Source organism: Pan paniscus, chromosome X, assembly GCF_029289425.2.
Source record: "Pan paniscus chromosome X, NHGRI_mPanPan1-v2.0_pri, whole genome shotgun sequence".
NCBI lineage: Eukaryota > Metazoa > Chordata > Mammalia > Primates > Hominidae > Pan > Pan paniscus.
The window spans coordinates 1255607-1277462 of NC_073272.2; the positions used below are offsets into that span (position 1 = coordinate 1255607).

The 21856-nt window shown below is 56.6% G+C and overlaps 2 protein-coding genes across 4 annotated transcripts in view; one reads left to right on the top strand and one right to left on the bottom strand.

The window, feature by feature from the left end:
• The window catches only part of LOC129395392 (interleukin-3 receptor subunit alpha), a 43886-nt gene extending 34091 nt beyond the window's left edge, over nucleotides 1–9795 (top strand). For 2 of the 3 annotated variants that reach the window (XM_055106680.2, XM_063601859.1), the window contains 4 exons: nucleotides 355–469; nucleotides 3346–3451; nucleotides 5538–5619; nucleotides 6547–9795. In XM_055106680.2, coding sequence (XP_054962655.1) covers nucleotides 355–469; nucleotides 3346–3451; nucleotides 5538–5619; nucleotides 6547–6621 — 378 coding nt within the window. In that variant the 3' untranslated portion in view covers nucleotides 6622–9795. Of the gene's footprint in view, nucleotides 1–354; nucleotides 3488–5537; nucleotides 5620–6546 lie in introns of those variants that run through there. The other variant, XM_055106679.2, reaches the window with a different exon arrangement.
• A 2184-nt stretch (nucleotides 9796–11979) lies between these two features.
• Nucleotides 11980–20620, bottom strand: LOC129395394 (ADP/ATP translocase 3). The gene is made up of 4 exons (XM_055106682.2): nucleotides 17668–20620; nucleotides 14987–15473; nucleotides 13023–13163; nucleotides 11980–12494 (listed from the first exon to the last, which is right to left on the bottom strand). The coding sequence occupies exons 1-4, from the start codon at nucleotides 17776–17778 to the stop codon at nucleotides 12337–12339; spliced, it is 897 nt and encodes a 298-aa protein (XP_054962657.1). The 5' UTR covers nucleotides 17779–20620; the 3' UTR covers nucleotides 11980–12336.
• Between the last annotated feature and the right edge of the window lie 1236 nt (nucleotides 20621–21856).

A 21856-nucleotide genomic window follows, 5' to 3' on the forward strand; every position in this document is an offset into this window, starting at 1 on the left:
CCCACCTTGGCCTCCCAAAGTGCTGGGATTACAGGCGTCCACCACCACGCTCGGCTAATTTTTTGTATTTTTAGTAGAGACGGGGCTTCACTGTGTTAGCCAGGATGGTCTCAATCTCCTGACCTCGTGATCCACCCGCCTCAGCCTCCCAAAGTGCTGGGATTACAGGTGCCTGCCACCATGCCAGGCTAATTTTTGTATTTTTAGTAGAGACAGGGTTTCGCCATGTTGGCCAGGCTGGTCTCGAACTCCTGACCTCAGGTGATCCACCTGCCTCGGCCTCCCTAAGTGCCCAGGTGAGAGTCATGAGCCACCATACCTGGCCCCTCTTCTTTATTTTCTTTCAAACCACAGGTCAGAGACAGAACCTCCTTCCAGCTACTCAATCCTGGAACGTACACAGTACAAATAAGAGCCCGGGAAAGAGTGTATGAATTCTTGAGCGCCTGGAGCACCCCCCAGCGCTTCGGTGAGTGGGCTGTGCGGGGTGAGTGGGGTGCGCGGGGTGAGCGGGGTGCGCGGGGTGAGCGAGGTGTGCGGGGTGAGTGGGGTGCGCGGGGTGAGTGGGGTGCGCGGGGTACGCGGGGTGAGCGGGGTGCGCGGGGTCCGCGGGGTGCGCGGGGTGCGCCGGGTGAGCGGGGTGCGCGGGGTGTGCCGGGTGAGCGGGGTGCGCGGGGTGAGCGGGGTGCGCCATCCTGTGTCACGGAAACACTCCTCTCCTGCAAAGGAGAGGAGATTCACTCCCCCAGTTTCTGTGACCCCAAAAAGGACCCTGAACCCGACGGTGAACTCACACCTTGCTCTTACTCACGAGAGGAGACGTGGAAGGGAAACAAGGTCGTCCCACTGACAGACACCCCCTGGGCCTTGTAATAAAGACCGAGGCGGGCGGATCACAAGGTCAGGAGATCGAGACCGTCCTGGGTAACACGGTGAAACCCCGTCTCTACTAAAAATACAAAAAATTAGCCGGGCGTGGTGGTGGGCGCCTGTAGTTCCAGCTACTCGAGAGGCTGAGGCAGGAGAATGGTGTGAACCCGGGAGGCGGAGCTTGCAGTGAGCCGAGATCGCACCACTGCACTCCAGCCTGGGCGACAGAGCGAGACTCCATCTCAACAACAAGACAAAAGGATCGCCTCAGAGTAGAACTTCTGGCCGGGCACGGTGGCTCACACCTGCCATCCCAGCACTTTGGGAGGCTGAGGTGGGTAGATCACCTGAGGTCAGCAGTTCAAGATCAGCCTGACCAACATGGAAAAACCCTGTCTCTACTAAAAATACAAAAATTAGGTCGGGTGCTGTGGCTTAAGCCTGTAACCCCAGCTACCAGGGAGGCTGAGGCAGGAGAATCGCTTGAATTGTGTTCCCTCAAAATTCGTGTGTTGAAGCTTTGATCCCCCAGGAACTCAGAATGTCACTGTGTTTGGAGTTGGGGTGTTTAAAGAGGCGATTAAGGTAAAATGAGGTCATTAGGGTGGGCCCTAATCTAATAGGACTGGGGTCCTCATAAGAAGAGATGAGGACACAGACACACACACCAAGGGACAACCCTGTGGGACACAGGGAGAAGACGGCGTCTCCAAGACCAGGAGAGAGGCCTCAGGAGGAACCAGCCCTGCCCACACCTGGATCTCAGACTTCCAGCCTCCAGGACTGTGGGAGAATCAGTGTGTTTTGTTTATAAGCTGCCTAGTCTGTGGTATTCTGTGATAGCAGCCTGAAATGGACTAAGACATCTCATAAAAAGAGGAGATGAGGACACAGACACACACAGAGGGACGACCCTGTGAGCACACAGGGAGAAGACGGCATCTCCAAGCCCAGGAGAGAGGCCTCAGGAGGAACCAGCCCTGCCCATGCCCATCTCTTGATCTTGGACCTGCAGCTTCCAGGACTGTGGGAGAATCAATTCCTTTTTTCTTTTTCTTTTTTTTTTTTTTTCCTCTTTTTCTGAGATGGAGTCTCACTCTGTCGCCAGGCTGGAGTGCAGTGGCGTGATCTTGGCTCACTGCAACCTCCGCCTCCCAGGTTCAGGCCATTCTCCTGCCTCAGCCTCCTGAGTAGCTGGGATGACAGGCGCCCGCCACCACACCCGGCTAATGTTTGTATTTTTATTAGAGACGGGCTTTCTGGCCATGTTGGCCAGGCTGGTCTCATACTCCCGACCTCAGGTGATCCGCCCGCCTTGGCCTCCCAAAGTGCTGGAATTACAGGCGTGAGCCATCGCGCCCGGCCAAATTCCTTTTTCCTGAAGCCACCAAGCTGTGGGACTTTTTTATGGCAGTCCCAGCAGACAGATCCACCCTCGTTCCAAATAAGGTTATCGTCATAGGTTCTGGGGGTGAGGTCGTAGATGTATGTTTCTTTTTTTTTTTTTTTTTTTTTGGAGAGAGAGTCTCTCTCTATTGCCCAGGCTGGAGGGCAGTGGCGCGATCACGGCTCACTGCAGCCTCGACCTCCTGGGCTCAAGCAATCCTCTCGGGAGGCTAAGAGAGGAGAATCGTTTGAATCCGGGAGGCAGAGGTTGCAGTGAGCTGAGATCGCACCACAGCACTGCAGAGCGAGACTCTGTCTCAAAAAAAAAAAAAAGAAAAAAGAAAAAAAATAGGCCGGGTGCGTGGCTGACGCCTGTAATCCCAGCACTTTGGGAGGCCGAGGCGGGCGGATCACTTGAGGTCAGGAGTTCAAGACCAGCCTGACGAAGATGGTGAAACCCCGTCTCTATGAGAAATATAAAAATTACCCGGGCGTGGTGGCGGGCGCCTGTAGTCCCAGCTACTCGGGAGGCAGGGGCAGGAGAATCGCTTGAACCTGGGAGGTGGAGGTTGTGAGCTGAGATCGCGCCACTGCACTCCAGCCTGGGCGACAAAACGCGACTCCATCTCAAAAAAAAAAAAAAAAAAGAAAAAGAAAAAATTAACACACATACACAAATTCCATGATAAACACAAAATCAAGTTCAAAGCACGCACGCCAGTGCTGCCTCTGCTGCCCCTCCATGCTGCCCACACCCAAAGCACCTGCCGGCCTGCTGGGCACAGTGGAAGTCCCTGGCGCTCCCCGTGTCGCGAGCACCAGGCAGACAGGGATCCCTGGTGGTCTTTCAGCTCCCTTAGGGTTCCAGACTGGGGCTGGGAGGTCCGGAAGTCACTCCCGGTCCTGGTACTCAGGTGGCCCGCAGGTGGTCACGGTCCCTGTGCAGGTGGCACTACTGGGGTGTACCCCCTGGACGCCACCCCATGTGGCAGGCACCTCTCTGCTTCCCAGGGCCCCGGGGAGAGCTTACAGTCCCTGGTCCCCGCAGGACGGCCCCCGGTCTGTGACCCTCTCGCCCTTTCCCCCTAGAGTGCGACCAGGAGGAGGGTGCAAACACACGTGCCTGGCGGACGTCGCTGCTGATCGCGCTGGGGACGCTGCTGGCCCTGGTCTGTCTCTTCCTGATCTGCAGAAGGTGAGCCCTCGAGGGCGTCCGCGGGCGTCGCTTGTTTCCAGTGTGACCCTGAAAGTTATTCACAGAACCATGCTGAGAATTATCATTATTATTTTTGCGACGGAGTCTCGCTCTTGTCGCCCAGGCTGGAGTGCAGTGGCGCGATCTGGGATCACTGCAGCCTCTGCCTCCCGGGTTCAGGCGATCCTCCTGCCTCAGCCTCCCAAGTAGCTGGGATTACAGGCACCCAGCAACACACCCAGCTAATTTTTGTATTTTTAGTAGAGACGGTGTTTTGACATGTTGGCCAGGCTGGTCTCGAATTCCTGGACTCAGGTGATCCACCTGCCTCAGCCTCCTAAAGTGCTGGGATTCCAGGCGTAAGCCACCTCGCCTGGCCCATATTATTATTATTGTTATGATTATTATTATTTTTTGAGTCTTGCTCTGTCACCCAGGCTGCAGTGCAGTGGCACGATCTCGGCTCACCGCAGCCTGCACCTCCCAGGTTCAAGTGATTCTCCTGCCTCAGCCTCCCGATTAGCTGGGATTACAGGTGTGCAACACTGCGCCCAGCTAATTCTTGTATTTTTAGTGGAGACGGGGTTTCACCATGTTGCCCACACTGGTCTTGAACTCCTGGCCTCAAGTGATCCCCCAGCCTCGGCCTCCCAAAGTGCTGGGATTACAGGCGTGAGCCACCGCACCTGGCCCCTTGAGAATTATTCACAAAAGACCAGGGGCCAGGTCCTCTCTGCTAGCTGCCCCCTGCCAGGAGGTCTGTAGAGCCAAAGCTGAGGGCTCTGGTGGGACCAAGGGTGTCCCCAGGGTGGAGGAGACAGGGCCGGTCCTCCCCTGCCCTGCCCAGCGGGCCTGACACAGTCAGAGGGCGAAAGGCCAGGCTTTCTGGTCGGGAAGGGGCCTGGGCTAACGTCAAAGCTGTCCACTTGGATGGGCCAGGATCCGTCATGCAGACCAACTCTAGGTTTTCGGTCACCAGCTGGGTCACCCCAGGCCCTGTCTCCTTTTTTTTAGAGAAGGAGTTTTGCTTTTGTTGCCCAGCCTGGAGTGCAATGGCGCCATCTCGGTTCACTGCAACCTCTGCCTCCTGGGTTCAAGCGATTCTCCTGCCTCAGCCTCCTGAGTAGCTGGGATTACAGGCGCCCACCACCACGCCTGGCTAATTTTGTATTTTTAGTAGAGACGGAGTTTCTCCGTGTTGGTCAGGCTGGTCTTGAACTCCTGACCTCATGTGATCCACCCGCCTCGGCCTTCCAAAGTGTTGGGATGACAGGCGTGAGCCAGCATGCCCGGATAATTTTGTATTTTCAGTAGAGACGGAGTTTCTCCGTGTTGGTCAGGCTGGTCTTGAACTCCTGACCTCAGTTGATCTGCCCGCCTGGGCCTCCCAAAGTGCTGGGATTACAGGCCTGAGCCACCATGACCAGCCAGGCCCTGTTTCCTTCCTGCTGGGCATCAGAGCTTCACAATCTGTCAAATGGGTGCCATGGTGACTTCTGTCTCCCGGGGGAAGGGGGAAAAGGGGAGGGGGAGGGGAGGAGGGAGAGGGGGAAGGGAGGAGGGGGAGGAGGGGGGAAGGGGAGAAGGGGGAGGAGGGGGGAAGGGGAGGAGGAGGAGGGGGAGGAGAGGCGAGGGGGAGGGTGGGGGAGGGGGAAGGGGAGGGGGAAGGGGGAAGAGGAGAGGGGACGATGAGTGGGGAGGGGGAAGGAGGGGGAGGGGAGGGGGGAGAGGGAGGGGTGGGGGGAAGGGGTGGAGGGGGGAGGAAAAGGGGAACGAGGCCCTTGCTGCAAGCTGTCTCAGGTCGTAAACTCACTGACCTGAGGCACCAGGGGTCTGTCTTCGCAGCTGCACCCCTGGGTGGCTCCGGTACCAGCGCCCTACTCCTTTAATTAGACACCAGCGCCTGCCTATGATGATTGTCGGGGGCATGCCAGGGCCTCGGGGGCCGGGAAAATAGAGACCCCTCGAGTAGATGACTTGAGTCTTTTGCTCCGTCCTGGCACTGCCTGTCCTGGACACGCCGTGTCCCAGATGATGAGCTGGTCGGTGCTGGGTTCAGAGCTGGGCCATTTCTCTTTCCTCCGAGGTATCTGCTGATACAGAGACTCTTTCCCCGCATCCCTCACATGAAAGACCCCATCGGTGACAGCTTCCAAAACGACAAGCTGGTATGTTGTTTTTTCTGCCTTGGGACGGGTCTGCAGGCGTGGTGGCCACTTTGGGGGGCCCAGGCGGGCGGACCATTGAGGCCAGGAACTGGAGACCAGCCTGGCCAACATGGAGAAACTCCGTGTCTACTAAAAATACAAAATTAGCCAGGTGTGGTGGCGGGCGCCTGTAATCCCAGCTACTCGGGAGGCTGAGGGAGGAGGATCACTTGAACCGGGGAGGTGGAGGCTGCAGTGAACTAAGATCGAGCCACTGCATTCCATCTGGGCGACAAGAGTGAGATGGCCTGGACTAGGAGGCTGGACACCTGTCTGCTGGTGCTGGTGGGCGGCTGGGAAAAGCTGCAGGATGAAGGGAGTTGGGGGACACTGGGCTCCCAGCCCACCGTGATCACGGGCCGTCTCCGCACCCTGCACACCAGAGCAGAGCAGATTTTTTTTTTTTTTTTTTTAGATGGAGTTTTGCTCTTGTTGCCCAGGCTAGAGTGCAATGGTGCCATCTTGGCTCACCGCAACCTCCACCTTCCCGGTTCAAGGTTCAAGCGATTCTCCTGCCTCAGCCTCCCGAGTAGCTGGGACTACAGGCATGCACCAACACACCCAGCTAATTTTGTATTTTTAGTAGAGAAGGGGTTTCACCATGTTGGCCAGGATGGTCTGGATCTCCTGACCTCGTGGTCCGCTCGCCTCGGCCTCCCAAAGTGCTGGGATTACAGGTGTGACCCACCGTGCCCAGCCCAAAGTGCCGGGATGACAGGCATGACCCACCGCACCTGGCCCAAAGTGCCGGGATGACAGGCGTGAGCCACCGTGCCTGGCCCACAGAGCAGATCTGAGATGGGACAGGCCCCCGCAGATCAGGACGTGGGCTCTGTTATCTGGGGGGTGGCCGACTCACCCTGCCTCCTCCTCCTCTCATCTCTGCAGGTGGTCTGGGAGGCGGGCAAAGCCGGCCTGGAGGAGTGTCTGGTGACTGAAGTACAGGTCGTGCAGAAAACTTGAGACTGGGGTTCAGGGCCTGTGGGGGTCTGCCTCAATCTCCCTGGCCGGGCCAGGTGCCTGCACAGACTGGCTGCTGGACCTGCGCACGCAGCCCAGGAATGGACATTCCTAACGGGCGGTGGGCATGGGAGATGCCTGTGTAATTTAGTCCGAAGCTGCCAGGAAGAAGAACAGAACTTTGTGTGTTTATTTCATGATAAAGTGATTTTTTTTTTTTTTAACCCACTCACTGGTCCCTGTCTCTAGATTCAGCCCCATTCCTCCAACACTACTAGAGAGACTGTTTCCACTGTTGTTTTTTTGGAGATGGAGGCACGATCTGTCTCCCAGGTTGGAGTGCAGTGATGCAATCTCAGCTCACTGCAACCGCTGCCTCCTGGGCTCAAGCAGTTCTCCTGCCTCAGCCTCCTGAGTAGCTGGGATTACAGGCACCTGCCACCACCCCCGGCTAATTTTTATATGAGCCGGTCTCGAACTCCTAACCTTGTGATCTGCCCGCCTCTGCCTCCCAAAGTGCTGGGATTACAGGCATGAGCCACCACACCTGGCCTTTTTTCTTTTTTGAGACCGAGTCTCAGTCTGTCGCCCAGGCTGGAGTGCAGTGACGCGATCTCGGCTCACTGCAACCCCCACCTCCGGGGTTCAAACGTGTCCTGCCTCAGCTTCCTGAGTAGCTGGGATTACAGGCACCTGCCACCACACCTGGCCAATTTTTGTATTTTTAGTAGAGATGGGGTTTCACCATGTTGGTCAGGCTGGTCTTGAACTCCTAACCACAAGTGATCCACCTGCCTTGTCCTCTCAAAAGTGCTGGGATTACAGGCATGAGTGACCGTGCCCAGCTTCCAGTGTTTTATAACTAGCTCCTCCAGGACTTCTGAGAAACACATCACCTTTGCTGCTTTCCGAGGGTGCCAGATGTCCGGCCTGGCCTGTCTGCATGGATTTTCTTTTTTTTTTTTTTGACACGGAGTCTCACTGTCACCCAGGGTGGAGTGAAATGGAGCCATCTCAGCTCACTGCAACCTCCACCTCCAGGGTTCAAGCAATTCTCCTGCCTTAGCCTCCTGGGTAGCTGGGACTACAGGCACCTGCCACCACGCCTGGCTAATTTTTGTATTTTTAGTAGAGATGGGGTTTCATCACGTTAGCCAGGCTGGTCTCGATCTCTTAACCTCGTGATCTGCCTGCCTCGGCCTCCCAAAGTGCTGGGATTACAGGCATGAGCCACCGCGCCAGGCCTGGCTGCCCGTCTCTTTCTAAGCCACCTTACAGGGCTTGTGTAGCCAGGTAGACTCTGATGTCCCTAAACATGCTGTGTCCACGCACCTTTTTACCCACAGACGTGAGGAGCTGCCCACATCCAGCGGGGGCTCTGGGATCTGCCCTGGCAGGGTCAGTCATGCTCACACCCCGAGGCCAGCCTGGGCTCTTTTCTCCCCACCCTGGCCTGACCTCTGTGTCCCCACCCTCATTCCCCAGAGCTGGATGGATGCTGGCTTGACTTCTGACCCCCTCCCCAGGCCCTGTCTCCCCATTGGGGTCTTCCCGACTAGGCCTCTGCTGGGTGTGAGGGCCAAACCGAAAACGGGTACCTGGAGCTGCAGGAAAGGAGATGAAAGGAGGTATCAGCGTCGCCTGTGTGTGGCGGGGGAAGCCGGGCAGCCTGGCGCAGAAAAGCAGGGAGAAGGAATCCAGGAAGCAGGTAGGCTGGCAAGGAGGGAGCCCACCAGCCCACCTGCGGCCCCTGGGAATGGTCCCATCGTCTGCGGGTTGAACCTAAAACACGGAGCCCTGGATGCCCCACTGTAAATCCACAGGAAGGAACTATGATTTTTTTTTTTTTTTTAAGACAGAGTCTCGCTCTGTCGCCAGGCTGGAGTGCAGTGGCGTGATCTCAGCTCACAGCAACCTCCACCACCCAGGTTCAAGTGATTCTCCTGCCTCAGCCTCCCCAGTAGCTGGGATTACAGGTGTGTACCACCATGCCCAGCTAGTTTTTTGTATTTTTAGTAGAGATGGGGTTTCTCCATGTTGGTCAGGCTGGTCTCAAACTCCCGACCTCAGGTGATCCGCCCGCCTTGGCCTCCCAAAGTGCTGGGATTTCAGGTGTGAGTCACCAGGCCTGGCCCTTTTTTTTTTTCTTTTTTTGGAGACAGTCTTGCTCTGTCACCCAGGCTGGAGTGCACTGGCACCATCTCAGCTCACAGCAACCTCTGCCTTCTGGGTTTAAGCGATTCTCCTGCCTCAGCCTCTCGAATAGCTGAGACTACAGGCATGTGCCACCACGCCCGGCTAGCTTTGTGTTTTCAGTAGAGATGGGGTTTCACCATGTTGGCCAGGCTGGTCTGGAACTCTTGACCTCATGTGATCCGCCCATCTCGGCCTCCCAAAATGTTGGGATTACAGACGTGAGTCACCGAGTCTGGCCCCCCACCACCCCCGTTTGTTTTTTTGAGACAAAGTCTGGCTCTGTCACTCAGGCTGGAGTGCAGTGGCACAATCTCACCTCACAGCAACCTCTGCCTCCTGGGTTCAAGCAACTCTCCTGCCTCAGCCTCTCGAGTAGCTGGGATTAGAGGTATGCACCATCATGCCTGGCTAACATTTATTTTTAGTAGAGACAGGGCTTCTCCATGTTGGTCAGGCTGGTCCTGAACTCCCAACCTCAGGTGATTCACCTGCCTCACCATCCCAAAGTGCTGGGATTACAGAGGTAAACCACTGAGCCCAACCGGAACTGTGATTTTGATAGTACCCACAAGGCAGGATTCTCTTAAAAACAGCTATGCCACCATGTATTATTGTCTATGAAGTTATCTCCAACACTCAGCTTGCTGAGAGCCTCAGCATTTCAAGATTGTGCAGGACTGGCCAGGCACAGTGGCTCATGCCTGTCATCCCAGCACTTTGGGAGGCCGAGGCGGGCGGATCACGAGGTCAGGAGATCGAGACCATCCTGGCTAACATGGTGAAACCCTTGTGTCTACTAAATACACACAAAAAATTAGCCGGGCTGTGGTGGCGGGCGCCGTAGTCCCAGCTACTCAGGAGGCTGAGGCAGGAGAATGGCCTGAACCCGGGAGGTGGAGCTTGCAGTGAGCTGAGATTGTGCCACAGCACTCCAGCCTGGGTGACAGAGTGAGACTCCGTCTCAAAAACAAAAAAACAAAATTAGCCGGGCACGGTGGTGGGCACCTGTAATCCCAGCTACGTGGGAAGCTGAGGCAGAATGGCTTGAACCTCGGAGATGGAAGTTGCGTTGAGCCGTTATCACACCATTGCAGTCCTGCCTGGGTGACAAGAGACTCCATCTCAAAGAAAAAAAAAAATCAAGGAGTAAACTTGTTGGTCTTTGAATTGGAACTTTGGAGAACCTCCCCGCCACTACCGAATTCCCCAAAGTCCAGTGTACCACGTAGGATTTCATCTGATCCGCTGAGGAAACCATGCCCCAATTACTAGGTTAAAATCTATTAAGTGCCGGGCACGGTGGCTCACGCCTGTAATCCCAGCACTTTGGGAGGCTGAGGGTGGATCACCTGAGATCAGGAGTTCAAGACCAGCCTGACCAACACGGTGAAACCCCATCTCTACTAAAAATATAAAAATTAGCCGGGCATGGTGGCAGCTGCCTGTAATCCCAGCTACTTGGGAGGCTGAGGCTGCAGTGAGCTGAGATTGCGCCACTGCACTCCAGCGTGGGGGACAGAGCAAGACTCCGTCTCAAAAAAATAAATAAATAAAATAAAAATAAAAAACTATTAAGTATCAGGAGTGAAAATACATCCAAGAGTGAATGAAGCAGTGACCACAGCTCCAGGCAGGAACTCGGAGCCCAGGTCCCCGTGGGTTGCGAGTGTTTTGTGGAGGGTGTGCAGGACCCACAGGGCTGATGGTGGAAGGTCCTGCTTTGTCACTTGCCTCTGGGCCGAGTCACGTGACCAAGACGAGCTCTCACGGAGCTTTCCTGATCTCTGATATCATCGGGACACAAATGAGGGTTTCTACCTGGCCAAGTGCAGAGATGTAGAGTCTGCCTTTCGGGCCAGGAGTGGTGGCTCACACCTGTCATCCCACCATGTTCGGAGGCTGAGGCGGGTGGATCATTTGAGGCCAGGAGCTTGAGAGCAGCCGGGTAGGTAAACATGGTGAAACCCCATCTCCACTAAAAATACTAAAATCAGCCGGGTGTGGTGGCGCATGCCTGTAGCCCCAGCTACTTGGGAGGCTGAGGCGGGAGAATTGCTTGAACCTGGGAGGCAGAGGTTGCTGTGAGCCGAGATTGCACCACTGTACTCCAGCCTGGGCGAGAGGGAGACTCCATCTCAAAAAACAGAAAGATTCTTTTTACTACGGCTGGGATTTTTGGAGAGCACGGGAGAGCCGGCTCTGGAACCCCAGGGCTGTAGTCCCTGTGGCCCTGCCGTGCGCTGACACCAAGGCCCAAGGTTCGGCCCGGTAGAGATTCAACACGGCTTTTCTTGCCCCGCAATGAATGTTTGAGCAGAAAGAGCTCGAAGGAAGCTGTCATGCCTCGCGGTGGGTACCCCTTGTGGTGGATTCTCACGGGTGACCCCACGGACACACAGCTGCCACTCTGGGGACCCCGACCGACTCCACTGTTCATGCTGGAATGGGGGCTGGAGTGGCCCTCAGGAGCTACAGGAGGTGGAGAGGAATGCAGGGTGTCACGCCTGTTTCAGTTTCCCCAAGATTCACGCTGAAAACGCCCCTCTCCCAAGTGATGGCGTTGGGAAGTGGGGGTCTTTGGCAGTCATGAGGCCTCATGGATGGGATCAGTGCCCTTACAGAAGGGACTCCAGAGAGCACCCTGGCCTCATCCATCATCTGAGGACACACAGGGAGAAGGCGCCATCTAGAAGCCAGGAACTGGGTACTCACCAGAGACTGAATCTACCATACCTTGGTTTTCTGGGACCTCCAGCCTCCAGAGCTGAGACATGTGATCATACAAATGCTCTCAGAGAAGGTACAGTAAGTGCAGGTGCCCTGGGGTCCTCCAGCATTTACCAGGGAGCCCGGCTACACTTCTGCCAGCCTTGGTTTCTACCCCCCGCCTCTTCCCAGCTGTGACCCTGCCCTCTGTGCCCCGGGGGTGCTGGGGAGGAGGCAGCACCGCAGACCGGGAACGTGGGCCAGCCACGGGCAGAGCGTGGCCCCATCTGCGTCCCGTGGGCCCAGCGCCCATCTCCAGACCCCAGGCCGCCCTGTGGAGAGGTGCGCGGCCAGGCAGGAGGACCGCTGCGTCCTCTGTTTATTGTTTTGCAGCAGGTGGCCCAACATAGAACATACTCGCCAGCACTCGGCTGTGCAAAACAGGGGCTAGCGCTGAAGTACAAGTGGGAAAACATGATTCTTTTGTTTTAAATAAATACTTAAAACACGACTTGGGTCCCACAAGCATCTGGACTCTAGGTCTCAGTATTGGAGTGTCTCACCCATGGGCCCCACGCAGGGACGCCACGGTTCCCTCCCACCCCGTGATCAAGACATGGAATCGGCTGCCGATGGTTGGATCGCAATGCGCCCCTTTTCTAGAGCCTTCCCCGGCCGTCTACAGGCAGGATGCGGCTGGGAAAAAGACAACTGGAATTTCTCGAAGCTCGATGGTCCGCACGGTTGAGGATTCTACGTGGTTCTCTTGGTTCCCCTGGTGTGTGTGTGTGTGTGTGGAGGAGGCGGCCACGGCCCTTAGATCACCTTCTTGAGCTCGTCGTACAGGACCAGCACGAAGGCGCCCCCCATGCCCCGCAGGACGTTGGACCACGCACCCTTGAAGAAGGCCTTGCCCCCCTCGTCTCTGAATATCTTCCTCCAACAGTCGACGGTGCCCGTGTACATGATGTCAGCTGCAACGACAGGGAGACAGTGAGGGCCTCGCCGCCAAGCTCTTCAAGACACGGACACCACCTGCGCCCACAGAGACATTTCACAGAAATAACACCCCAGACGCCTGAGCCACAGTTCTGATTACAGGAGGGATACCTGAGGCTCCCCCAGCTCAAGCCCTCCTCCTAAGCCACTGTCTCAGGGAGGGATGGACACAGGACTTCAGGCCCCGCCCTGGGTGTCCCCCATCTCCACCCCGGGGTCCATGCAGAGAAGGCAGGATCGAGGGTGTGGGTGCAACCAGAGGTTCTAGGAGGCGGGGATTTAGAAACTGCCGCCCGGACCATGAAACCCCAAAAAGATCAGAAGCCCATTGTTCAGGAAAATCCTTCCACACAGCCAGGTTACTTTCGGACACACTTGCTGTCTCACACGCCCTGGAAGTGCCTCCTTTGATGGTTCCTGACCTCCCACGGGCCCAGGGCCAGGAGCTTGGTTCCCCTTCCCGGCAGCAACGGTCCCCCACCCCCTCGAGCCCACGCGGGTACCTCCTTTGCGCCCGGACTGCATCATCATCCGCCGCCGCACCGTGTCGAAGGGGTAGGACACCACGCCAGCCACGGCCGTCACGGTCTGCGCAATCATCCAGCTCACCACGATGTGCGTGTTCTTGGGGTCGGGGAGCATGCCTGCGGGGGAACGGCACGTCACCTTCTCCAGCGCCTGCACGGCCACCCGAGACCAGGGTCTGCCCCCAGTGTGTGCTCACGGCCACCTGAGGTGGTGCCGAGCTCTTCCAAGACCACCAGTGCCCCCTCCACGTGGCTGCTCAGTGCCAGCTGATGTTTACAACACGAGAGGTCGGGGCAGGGCCAGGAGGGGAAAAGGCCGCCTGCCACCTACCGGAGCCCAGCAAGACAGTCCCAGAGGCCGGGGTTAGGCCTGTTTGGGGAAGAGAATACGGCCCTGACCTTCTGAAGGGTCACCATTATTATGGGAGTTACACTCTGTCCTCAAAATCCACATGCTGAAGTCCCACCCCCACCCCAGGACCTCAGAATGCAACTGTACTTAGATATAAGGTCTTTAAAGAGGTAAGACTAAAGGAGGCCAGTAGGGTGGGCCCTGATCCTACGACCCTAGTGTCCTTCTAAAAAGAGATGAGGACACAGACACACGGAGTGATGACCCTGTGAGGACACAGGGAGAAGACGGTGTCTACAAGCCAAAAAAAGAGGCCTCAGAAGGAACCAGCCCTGCCCACTCCTTGATGTCAGATTTCCAGCCTCCAGGACTCCGGGAGAATCAATGTCTGCTGTTTATAAGCCACCCAGTCTATAGTACTGTTTTAGCAGCCTGAAATGGACTAAGACACCTCATAAGAAGAGCAGATAAGGACACAGACACACACAGAGGGACGACCTTGTGAGGACACAGGGAAAAGACGGTGTCTACAAGCCCAGGAGAGAGGCCTCAGGAGGAACCAGCCCTGCCCCACACCTTGATCTCAGACTTCCAGACTCCAGGATTATGGCAGAATCAATGTCTGTTGTTTACAGTCCACCCACTCTATGGTATTCTGTGATAGCAGCCTCAAATGGACTAAGACATCTCATCAGAAGAGGACACGAGGACACAGACACACACAGAGGGATGACCCTGTGAGGACACGGGGAAGACGGCGTCTCCAAGCCCAGGAGAGAGGCCTCAGGAGGAACCAGCCCTGCCCACACCTGGATCTCAGACTTCCAGCCTCCAGGAGTGTGGGAGAATCAATGTCTGTTGTTTGTAAGCCACCCAGTCTATGGTATTCTGTGATAGCAGCCTGATATGGACTAAGACATCTCATAACAATAGATGAGGACACAGACACACACAGAGGAAAAAGCCTGAGAAGACGGCATCTCCAAGCCCAGGAGAGAGGCCTCAGGAGGAACCAGCCCTGCCCATGCCTTGGTCTCAGACCTTCAGCCTGCAGGACTGTGGGAGAATCAATGTCTGCTGTTTACAATCCACCCAGTCTATGGTATTCTGTGATAGCAGCCTGAAATGGATTAAGACATCTCATAACAAGAGGAGATGAGGACACAGACACACACAGAGGGACGACCCTGTGAGGGCATAGGGAGAAGACGGCATCTACAAGGCTAGGAGAGAGGCCTCAGGAGGAACCAGCCCTGCCCACACCTGGATCTCAGACCTCCAGCCTCCAGGACTGTAGGAGAATCAATGTCTGTTGTTTATAAGTCACCCAGTCTATGGTATTCTGTGATAGCAGCCTGAAATGGACTAAGACATCCCAAAAGAAGAGGGGATGAGGACCCAGACACACAAAGAGGGATGATGCTGCAAGGGCACAGGGAGAAGACGGCGTCTCCAAGTCCAGCAGAGAGGCCGCAGGAGGAACCAGCCCTGCCCACACCTTATCTCAGACCTTCAGCCCACGGGACCCTGGGGGAACGTCTGTGTGTTGAGCCCGTCTCTGGGACTTCACGATGGCAGCCACACGTACCCTTGGCCGTATCATACACGCCGAAGTAGGCCGCCCGGTAGATGATGATGCCCTGCACGGAGACGCTGAAGCCCTGGTACAGGCCCCGGATGCCGTCAGACTTGGTGATCTTCACCAGGCAGTCTCCCAGGCCTCGGAACTCGCGCTCTGTGCCTGACTTTCCCACGTCCGCTGCCAGGCGGGTTCTGGCGAAATCCAGCGGGTACACAAAGCAGAGGGAGGTCGCGCCGGCCGCACCGCCGGAGGCCAGGTTGCCCGCAAAGTACCTCCAGAACTGCGTGTGCTTGTCCACGCCCCCCAGGAAGATCTGCTTGTACTTATCCTTGAAGGCGAAGTTGAGGGCTTGAGTGGGGAAGTAGCGGATGACGTTGGCAAGGTTGCCCCTCCAGAAGGACAGCACGCCCTGCTCCTTGGGGATGCGGACAATGCAGTCCACGATGCCCTTGTACTGCTTGTCGGCGGCGATCTGCTTGCTGGCGTGCTGGACCTGGGGGACGCAGAGGGTGTTCAGACAGCACCCGGGGCCCACCACCCAGAAACATCCCAGCTCCAGAGTGCATCCTTTTTTGACACAAGTCACTCTTGTTGCCCAAGCTGGAGTGCAATGGGGTGATCAAGTGATTCTCCTGCCTCAGCCTCCCGAGTAGCTGGGACTACAGGCGCCCACCACCACGCCCGGCTAATTTTTTTGCTTATTTAGTAGAGACGAGCGTTCCACCATGTTAGTCAGGATGGTCTTGATCTGCTGAACTTGTGAGCCACCGCACCCGGCTCTTTCTTTTTTTAAAAAGACAAGGTCTCATGCTGTTACCCGGGTTTGAGTGTAGTGGTGCGATCTCACCTCACTGCAGCCTCCAGCTCATGGATTAAGCCATCCTCCCGCCTCAGTCTCCCGAGTACCCGGGTCTACAGATGCACAACCATCAAGCTCCACTAAGTTGAAAAGTTACTTTTAGAGGTGGAGTCTTGCTACGATGACCAAGCTGCTCTCAAACTCCTGAGCTCACGTGATCCTCCCTGGGCCTCTCGAAGCGCTGGGACATCCCGCCCTGATAAGTTTAAAAAAATTTTTTAAGCCGGGCGTAGTGGCTCATGCCTGTAATCTCAGCACTTTGGGAGGCTGAGTGGGCGGATCACGAGGTCAGGAGATCAAGAGATCAAGAGCATCCTAACTTGGTGAAACCCTGTCTCTACTAAAAATACAGAACATTAGCAGGGTGTGGTGGTGGGCGCCGGCTAGGGAGGCTGAGGCAGAATGGCGTGAACCCAGGAGGTGGAGGCTACAGTGAGCCGAGATTGTGCCACTGCACTCCAGCCTGGGCGACAGGGAGAGACTCCGTCTCAAAAAAAAAAAAAAAAAGTTTTTTTTAAGATGTGGGGTCTTGCTATGTTACTCTGGCTGGTCACAAACTCCTGGGCTCAAACGATCCTCCCTGGGCCTCTCCAAGTAATGGGACACCCCGCCTGCTAAGTTTAAAAAATTTTCTTAGAGATGGGGTCTTGCTATGTTGCCCTGGCTGGTCTCAAACTCCTGGGCTCAAACGATCCTCCCTGGGCCTCTCCAAGTGCTGGGACACCCCGTCCTGCTAAGTTTAAAAAATTTTCTTAGAGATGGGGTCTTGCTATGTTGCCCTGGCTGGTCTCAAACTCCTGAGCTCAGGCGATCCTCCCTGGGCCTCTCCAAGTGCGGGGACACCCCGCCTGCTAAGTTTTAAAAATTTTCTTAGAGATGGGGTCTTGCTATGTTGTTCTGGTTGGTCTCAAACTCCCGGGACACGCCACCCTGTACTAGGTTTAAAAAATTATCTTAGAGATGCGGTCTTGCTCTGTTGCCCAGGCTGGTCTCAAACTCCTGAGCTCACGTGATCCTCTCCGGGCCTCTCAATGCACTGGGACGTTCTGCTTCGTTAAGTTAAAATAATTTTTTTTTGAGGTGAGGTCTTGCTGTGTGGCCCCGGCTGCTCTCAAACTCCTGGCCTCAAGCGATCCTCCCCGGGCCTCTCAAAAGCGCTGGGATCCCGGGCGTGACCGGTCCTTGCACCCAAGCCTATTCATTCCCATCACCGAGCTGTCACTGGGAGTACAACGTTAGCAAGGACGTCCTGGCGGCAATGTTCCTAGGCATCATGCTACTTTCTATAAGCCTCTCCCAAAAGACAAAAAATGCATTGCTGTGGATCAGAATTGCACAAATCAGCTAAGAAGGGGGGTAAGAACCACCAATAACCATATCCTGGTTATTCCAGGACACCTGCGGGCAGGCTCGTTGCCCTATTGGCCTTACAATTACCCTTCACGGTGGAGGGAGCAAGAGCAGACGCCGGCCAGGCATCCGCCGGAAGGGTTGGTCCCAGCCCGGGGGACCCGCAGGATTGAGCTCAAGGTCAAGGCCCGCCAGCCGCAGGGTCCGTCCATGGGCCCTGCTCAGCGCGCATGCGCCCTCCAATCCGTGCCGCATTCCCCCCGCCCGCCGGGCCCAGTGCGCACGCGTGGACGTTGCCACGCCCTGCAGCAGCGGTCACGTGATGCGGCCCCCGGAAGCCGGCGGCTCGTGGACAAAGCGATCGCGGCCTTCCACTTCCGGCGCCCGCCTGCAAGGCTGTGCTGCCCACGTCCCCGCCCGACCCGGCCACTCGGTTCCCGTCCCCTATTCCCCGGAGCGGCCGCGCCCGCGTCCCCACCTGCAGCAGCAGCTTGACCCGCTCGATCGGAGCCACGGCCGTCTTGGAGATGGCGGCGGCGATGCCTCCGGCCAAGAAGTCCTTGGCGAAGGAGATGGCCTGTTCCGTCATGGTGGCAGGGCGGGCAGCGGAACGGGAGGACAGCCGGAGAACGGGCGCGGAGAGTGAATGGAGGGCGTCGCTGGCTCAGCCCTGCCGCCGCCGGGACCGAAAGGACGGAGCAGCCACCGCGCAGCCGCTAAGACGCCGACGCCACGCCCACTCTCCGCCCCCGCACCTCCTCGCGCCGCTCCCATTGGTTGCGCCGCCCGGCCCCGCCCCGCCCCAGCCTGTGTGCCTCGCCTCTGAGGGCTGCCGGGAATCCCGCTGCGTCCCGCCCCGCAGTCCAGCGAACCGCGCCCATTGGCTGCGCTCCCCGGAGACGCCCCGCCCCGCATCCCTAGGTATGCCGGGAGCCAGGCCCCGCCCATGCGCCGTAGGAGCCGCTGGGGGTTCCGCGGCAACCTTGACCTTGTGAAGGTCACGCCGCTGCCAGTACCCGAGCGGGCGGGAGGGCGGCTGCGGAGTCAGAAGCCCACCCTGATGCCCCGTTCGCTCCGAGTGCGCCGTCCGCTTTCTCCCGGAGGCCGCGGCGACCCCGCCGGGATGTGCGACATGTGGTGCCCCGACCCCCGACCCTTGACCCTTGACCTCCAGGCAGCTCCGACCGTTTCAACACTCTCCGGGGTCGTGCGTCGGGAGACCCCGGCCCCTGCCCGCGTGCACCCGGGGAGCCCCGCGCGAAGCCTGCGGCGGCTTCCACGTGGGCGCGGCTCAGTCCCGCTGCCGATCCGTGACTCCGCGCCGCCCTCCGCGCCCGGCCTAGGTTGGTTGGGGGGGGATCTCTGGGTCTCCGTTCTTTGACCCCGCGGTGCCTTCCGCGCCGGGGCTGCGGGTTCCGTGGGCCGCGCCCACCTGCCCGGGCTCCCCTATTTCCCCGTGTCTGTCCCCGTGTCTGCCCGGCGGGGGCTGCGGCCGGGGTCCTGCTTCCCGACCTCCCACTCCGCCCTTCCTCCCTCCCGCCTCCCTCCCCCGTCCTCCCTCCTCCTCTCCCTTCCCGGCTCTCTCCCGCCCGCCCTTTTCTCCCGTCTCTTCCTTCCCTGCTTGCCTTTGCTTTTTGCTGCTTTCCCGCCTCCCTCCTTTTTCTCCCTCTTTCCGTGTCTCCCTTCGTTTCCCTCCTTTCCTTTTTCTTTCATTTCTCTCTCCCTTTCTCCTTCCTTTCTTGCTACCTTTCTTCCCTCTTTTTCATTTTTTTCCTCCCTTTTTCTGCTTTTCTCCCTCCGCCCTTCCTCTGTTTTTTCTTTGCTTCCTCCCTCTTTTTTCTCCCTCTTTCCGTCTCTCCTTCCCTTTTCCTCTTTCCTTCCCTTCCTCCCTTTTCTGCTTTTCCCTCCTTCCCTCTCTTTTCCTTTTCCTCTTTATTTCCGGTCTTCCTTCCTCTCATCCCTTTCTCCCCTCTCTCTTTTCCGTTTTTTTTTTTCTTTTGAGACAGAGTTTCGCTCTTGTTGCCCAAGCTGGAGTGCAAGCTCCGCCTCCCGGGTTCAAGCGATTCTCCTGCCTCAGCCTCCAGAGTAGCTGGAATGACAGGCAGGCGCCACCACGCCCAGCTAATTTTATATTTTTAGTAGAGACGGGGTTTCACCATGTTGGACAGGCTGGTCTCGAACTCCCGACTTCAGGGGATCCGCCCACTTCGGCTTCCCAAAGTGCTGGGATGACAGGTATGTGAGCCACCACGCCTAGCTGTCTCTTTTCCGTTTTTTTTTTTTTTTCATTTTTCCTCTCTCCCTTTGCCTCTCTTTTTCTTCTTCCTTTTATTCTTTCCTGTCTTGCTCTTTCCTTCCTGTTTCTCCCTTTCTCCCCGTTTTCCTTTTTTTTTTTTTTTTGAGATGGAGACTTGTTCTATCACCGAGGCTGGAGTGCACTGGCGTGATCTCAGCTCACTGCAACCTCTGCCTCTCAGGTTCTAGAGATTCTTCTGCCTCAACTTCCCAAGTAGCTGGGATTACAGGTGCCAGCCACCCCACCCGGCTATTTTTTTTTTTTTTTTTTTTTAAGGACAGATGGGGTTTCACCATGTTGGCCAGGCTGGTCTTGAACTCCTGACCTCAGGTGATCCGCCCACTTCGGCCTCCCAAAGTGCTGGATTACAGCCGTGCACCACTGCACCCCGCCCCCTTTTCTTTTTTCTTCTCTCCTCCGTCTTTTTCTATCCTACCTCCCTGCCTCTTTCCTCTCTCCTCCCTCCTTTTCCTTTTTCTTCTCTCCTCCCTCCCTCCTGTTTTTCTCCATCATTCCCTCTCTCTTCCTTTCTTTTTCTCCCTTTCCCCCTTTGCCTCCCTCCCCTTTTTCTTTCCTGTCTCCCTGTCTCCTTTGCTCTTTTCCTCCCTTTCTCCCGTCCCTCCCTCCCCGCCTTCCTTTTCACTTCTTTCCCTTCCCACCGCTTCCTTTCGTTTCCTGCCTTTCCCTGTCTCTCCCTTTCTTTCCTGCCTTTCCCCGTCTCTCCCTTTCTTTCCTGCTTTTCCCTGTCTCTCCCTTTCTTTCCCTCTCCTCCCGCTCTCCCTCCTTCCTCCCTTTCCTCCCTTCTTTTCCTTCCTCTTCTTTCCCTGTGTCTGTCTTTTTTCTTTGCTTCTCCCTTCCTTTTCTCTCCTTGTGTCTTTCTCGCTCTTGTTTTTCCTTTCTCTCCCTTGTGTACTGAGAAAGTGACAGTCCTTGGCTGTGGGTGGGCAGGAGTGACCCGCCCCGGAGAGCGGGGTCACCCTGGGTGACTCCTGGGTGCAGCTGTGAGCCCTGCCTGAGGCTTTTCCTGACCTCTGGGGAGGGCAGCTCAGCCTGGGGCTGGAGGTTGGGGCCAGCTCTGGAGGCTGGAGTGGCTGCTGGGCGGCGGGACAGGTGCCTCAGAAGTCACTGAGGCATGGGTAGGTCTAACCTTGGGACATTGCTGTGGGGAGGGCTGTGGAGACCAAGCACATTCCTGAGGCTCTGCCAGGGCAGCGGGGGTGGACAGTGTCCCCTGAGGACCCAGGACCAAGCCAGGCTCGCTACAGGGGTCCTGGAATAGAGGACAGAGGCCGGGAGCGCTGTGGGTGCTGGGCAGGGGTGGGGAGTTTGCTGGGGGAGCTGCGCCTTACAGACCTGTGTTTGTTTCCCAGCCTCAGTGAGGCCGAGCTGGACGGGGCCCTGGTGCTGGTTTTCAGTGCCTCAGCGAGGCCGGGACCAGAGCTGCTATTTCCAGATGAGGCTGGCTCGTATCTGCTCTGGCCGGGGCTCCAGGTCTGAGCCCTGGAACACAGCGTTCCCTTTCCAAGTCTGCAAAGCCTGTCTTAGGGGAGAGAAAAAGTTTCCTTCCACGCGGGTGGGGACGGCTAACCATGTCCAGACACTGAGACGGTGCTCTGTGTGCTCAGCCCTCAGCCTGCACTGGCTTGGTGGCTTGGTGACCCGCCAGCAGGGTGGTTCTGTCTGTGGGCTCTGCTCAAGCTCCTCTCAGAGCCAGGAGGATGCCCGCCTGCTTGGGCTTGGCACCCAGCATGTGCTTGGCAAATGGCTTCTGGGATGGATGGATGGATGGATGGGTAAATGGATAACGGATGGATGGATAATGGATGGATGGATAATGGATAGATGGATGGATGATGGATGGATGGATGGATGGATGATGGATGGATGGATAATGAATGGGTGGGTGGATGGATGGATGTGCTCGATCGGCAAATGCTTCTGGAATGGATGGATAATTGGATGGGTAATGGGTGGGTGGATGGATAATGGATAGATGGATGGATAATGGATGGATGGATGGATAATGGATGGATGGATGGATGGATAATGGATAGATGGATGGATAATGTATAGATGGATGGATAATAGATGGATGGATGGATAATGAACAGATGATGGATAATGGATGGATGGATGGATAATGGATGGATAGATAATGAACAGATGATGGATAATGGATGGATGGATGGATAATGGATGGATGGATAATGAACAGATGATGGATAATGGATGGATGGATGGATAATGGATGGATGGATAATGAACAGATGATGGATAATGGATGGATGGATGGATAATGGGTGGGTGGATGGATGATGGATAATGGGTGGATGGATGAATAATGGATGCTTCTAGGATGGACGGATAATGA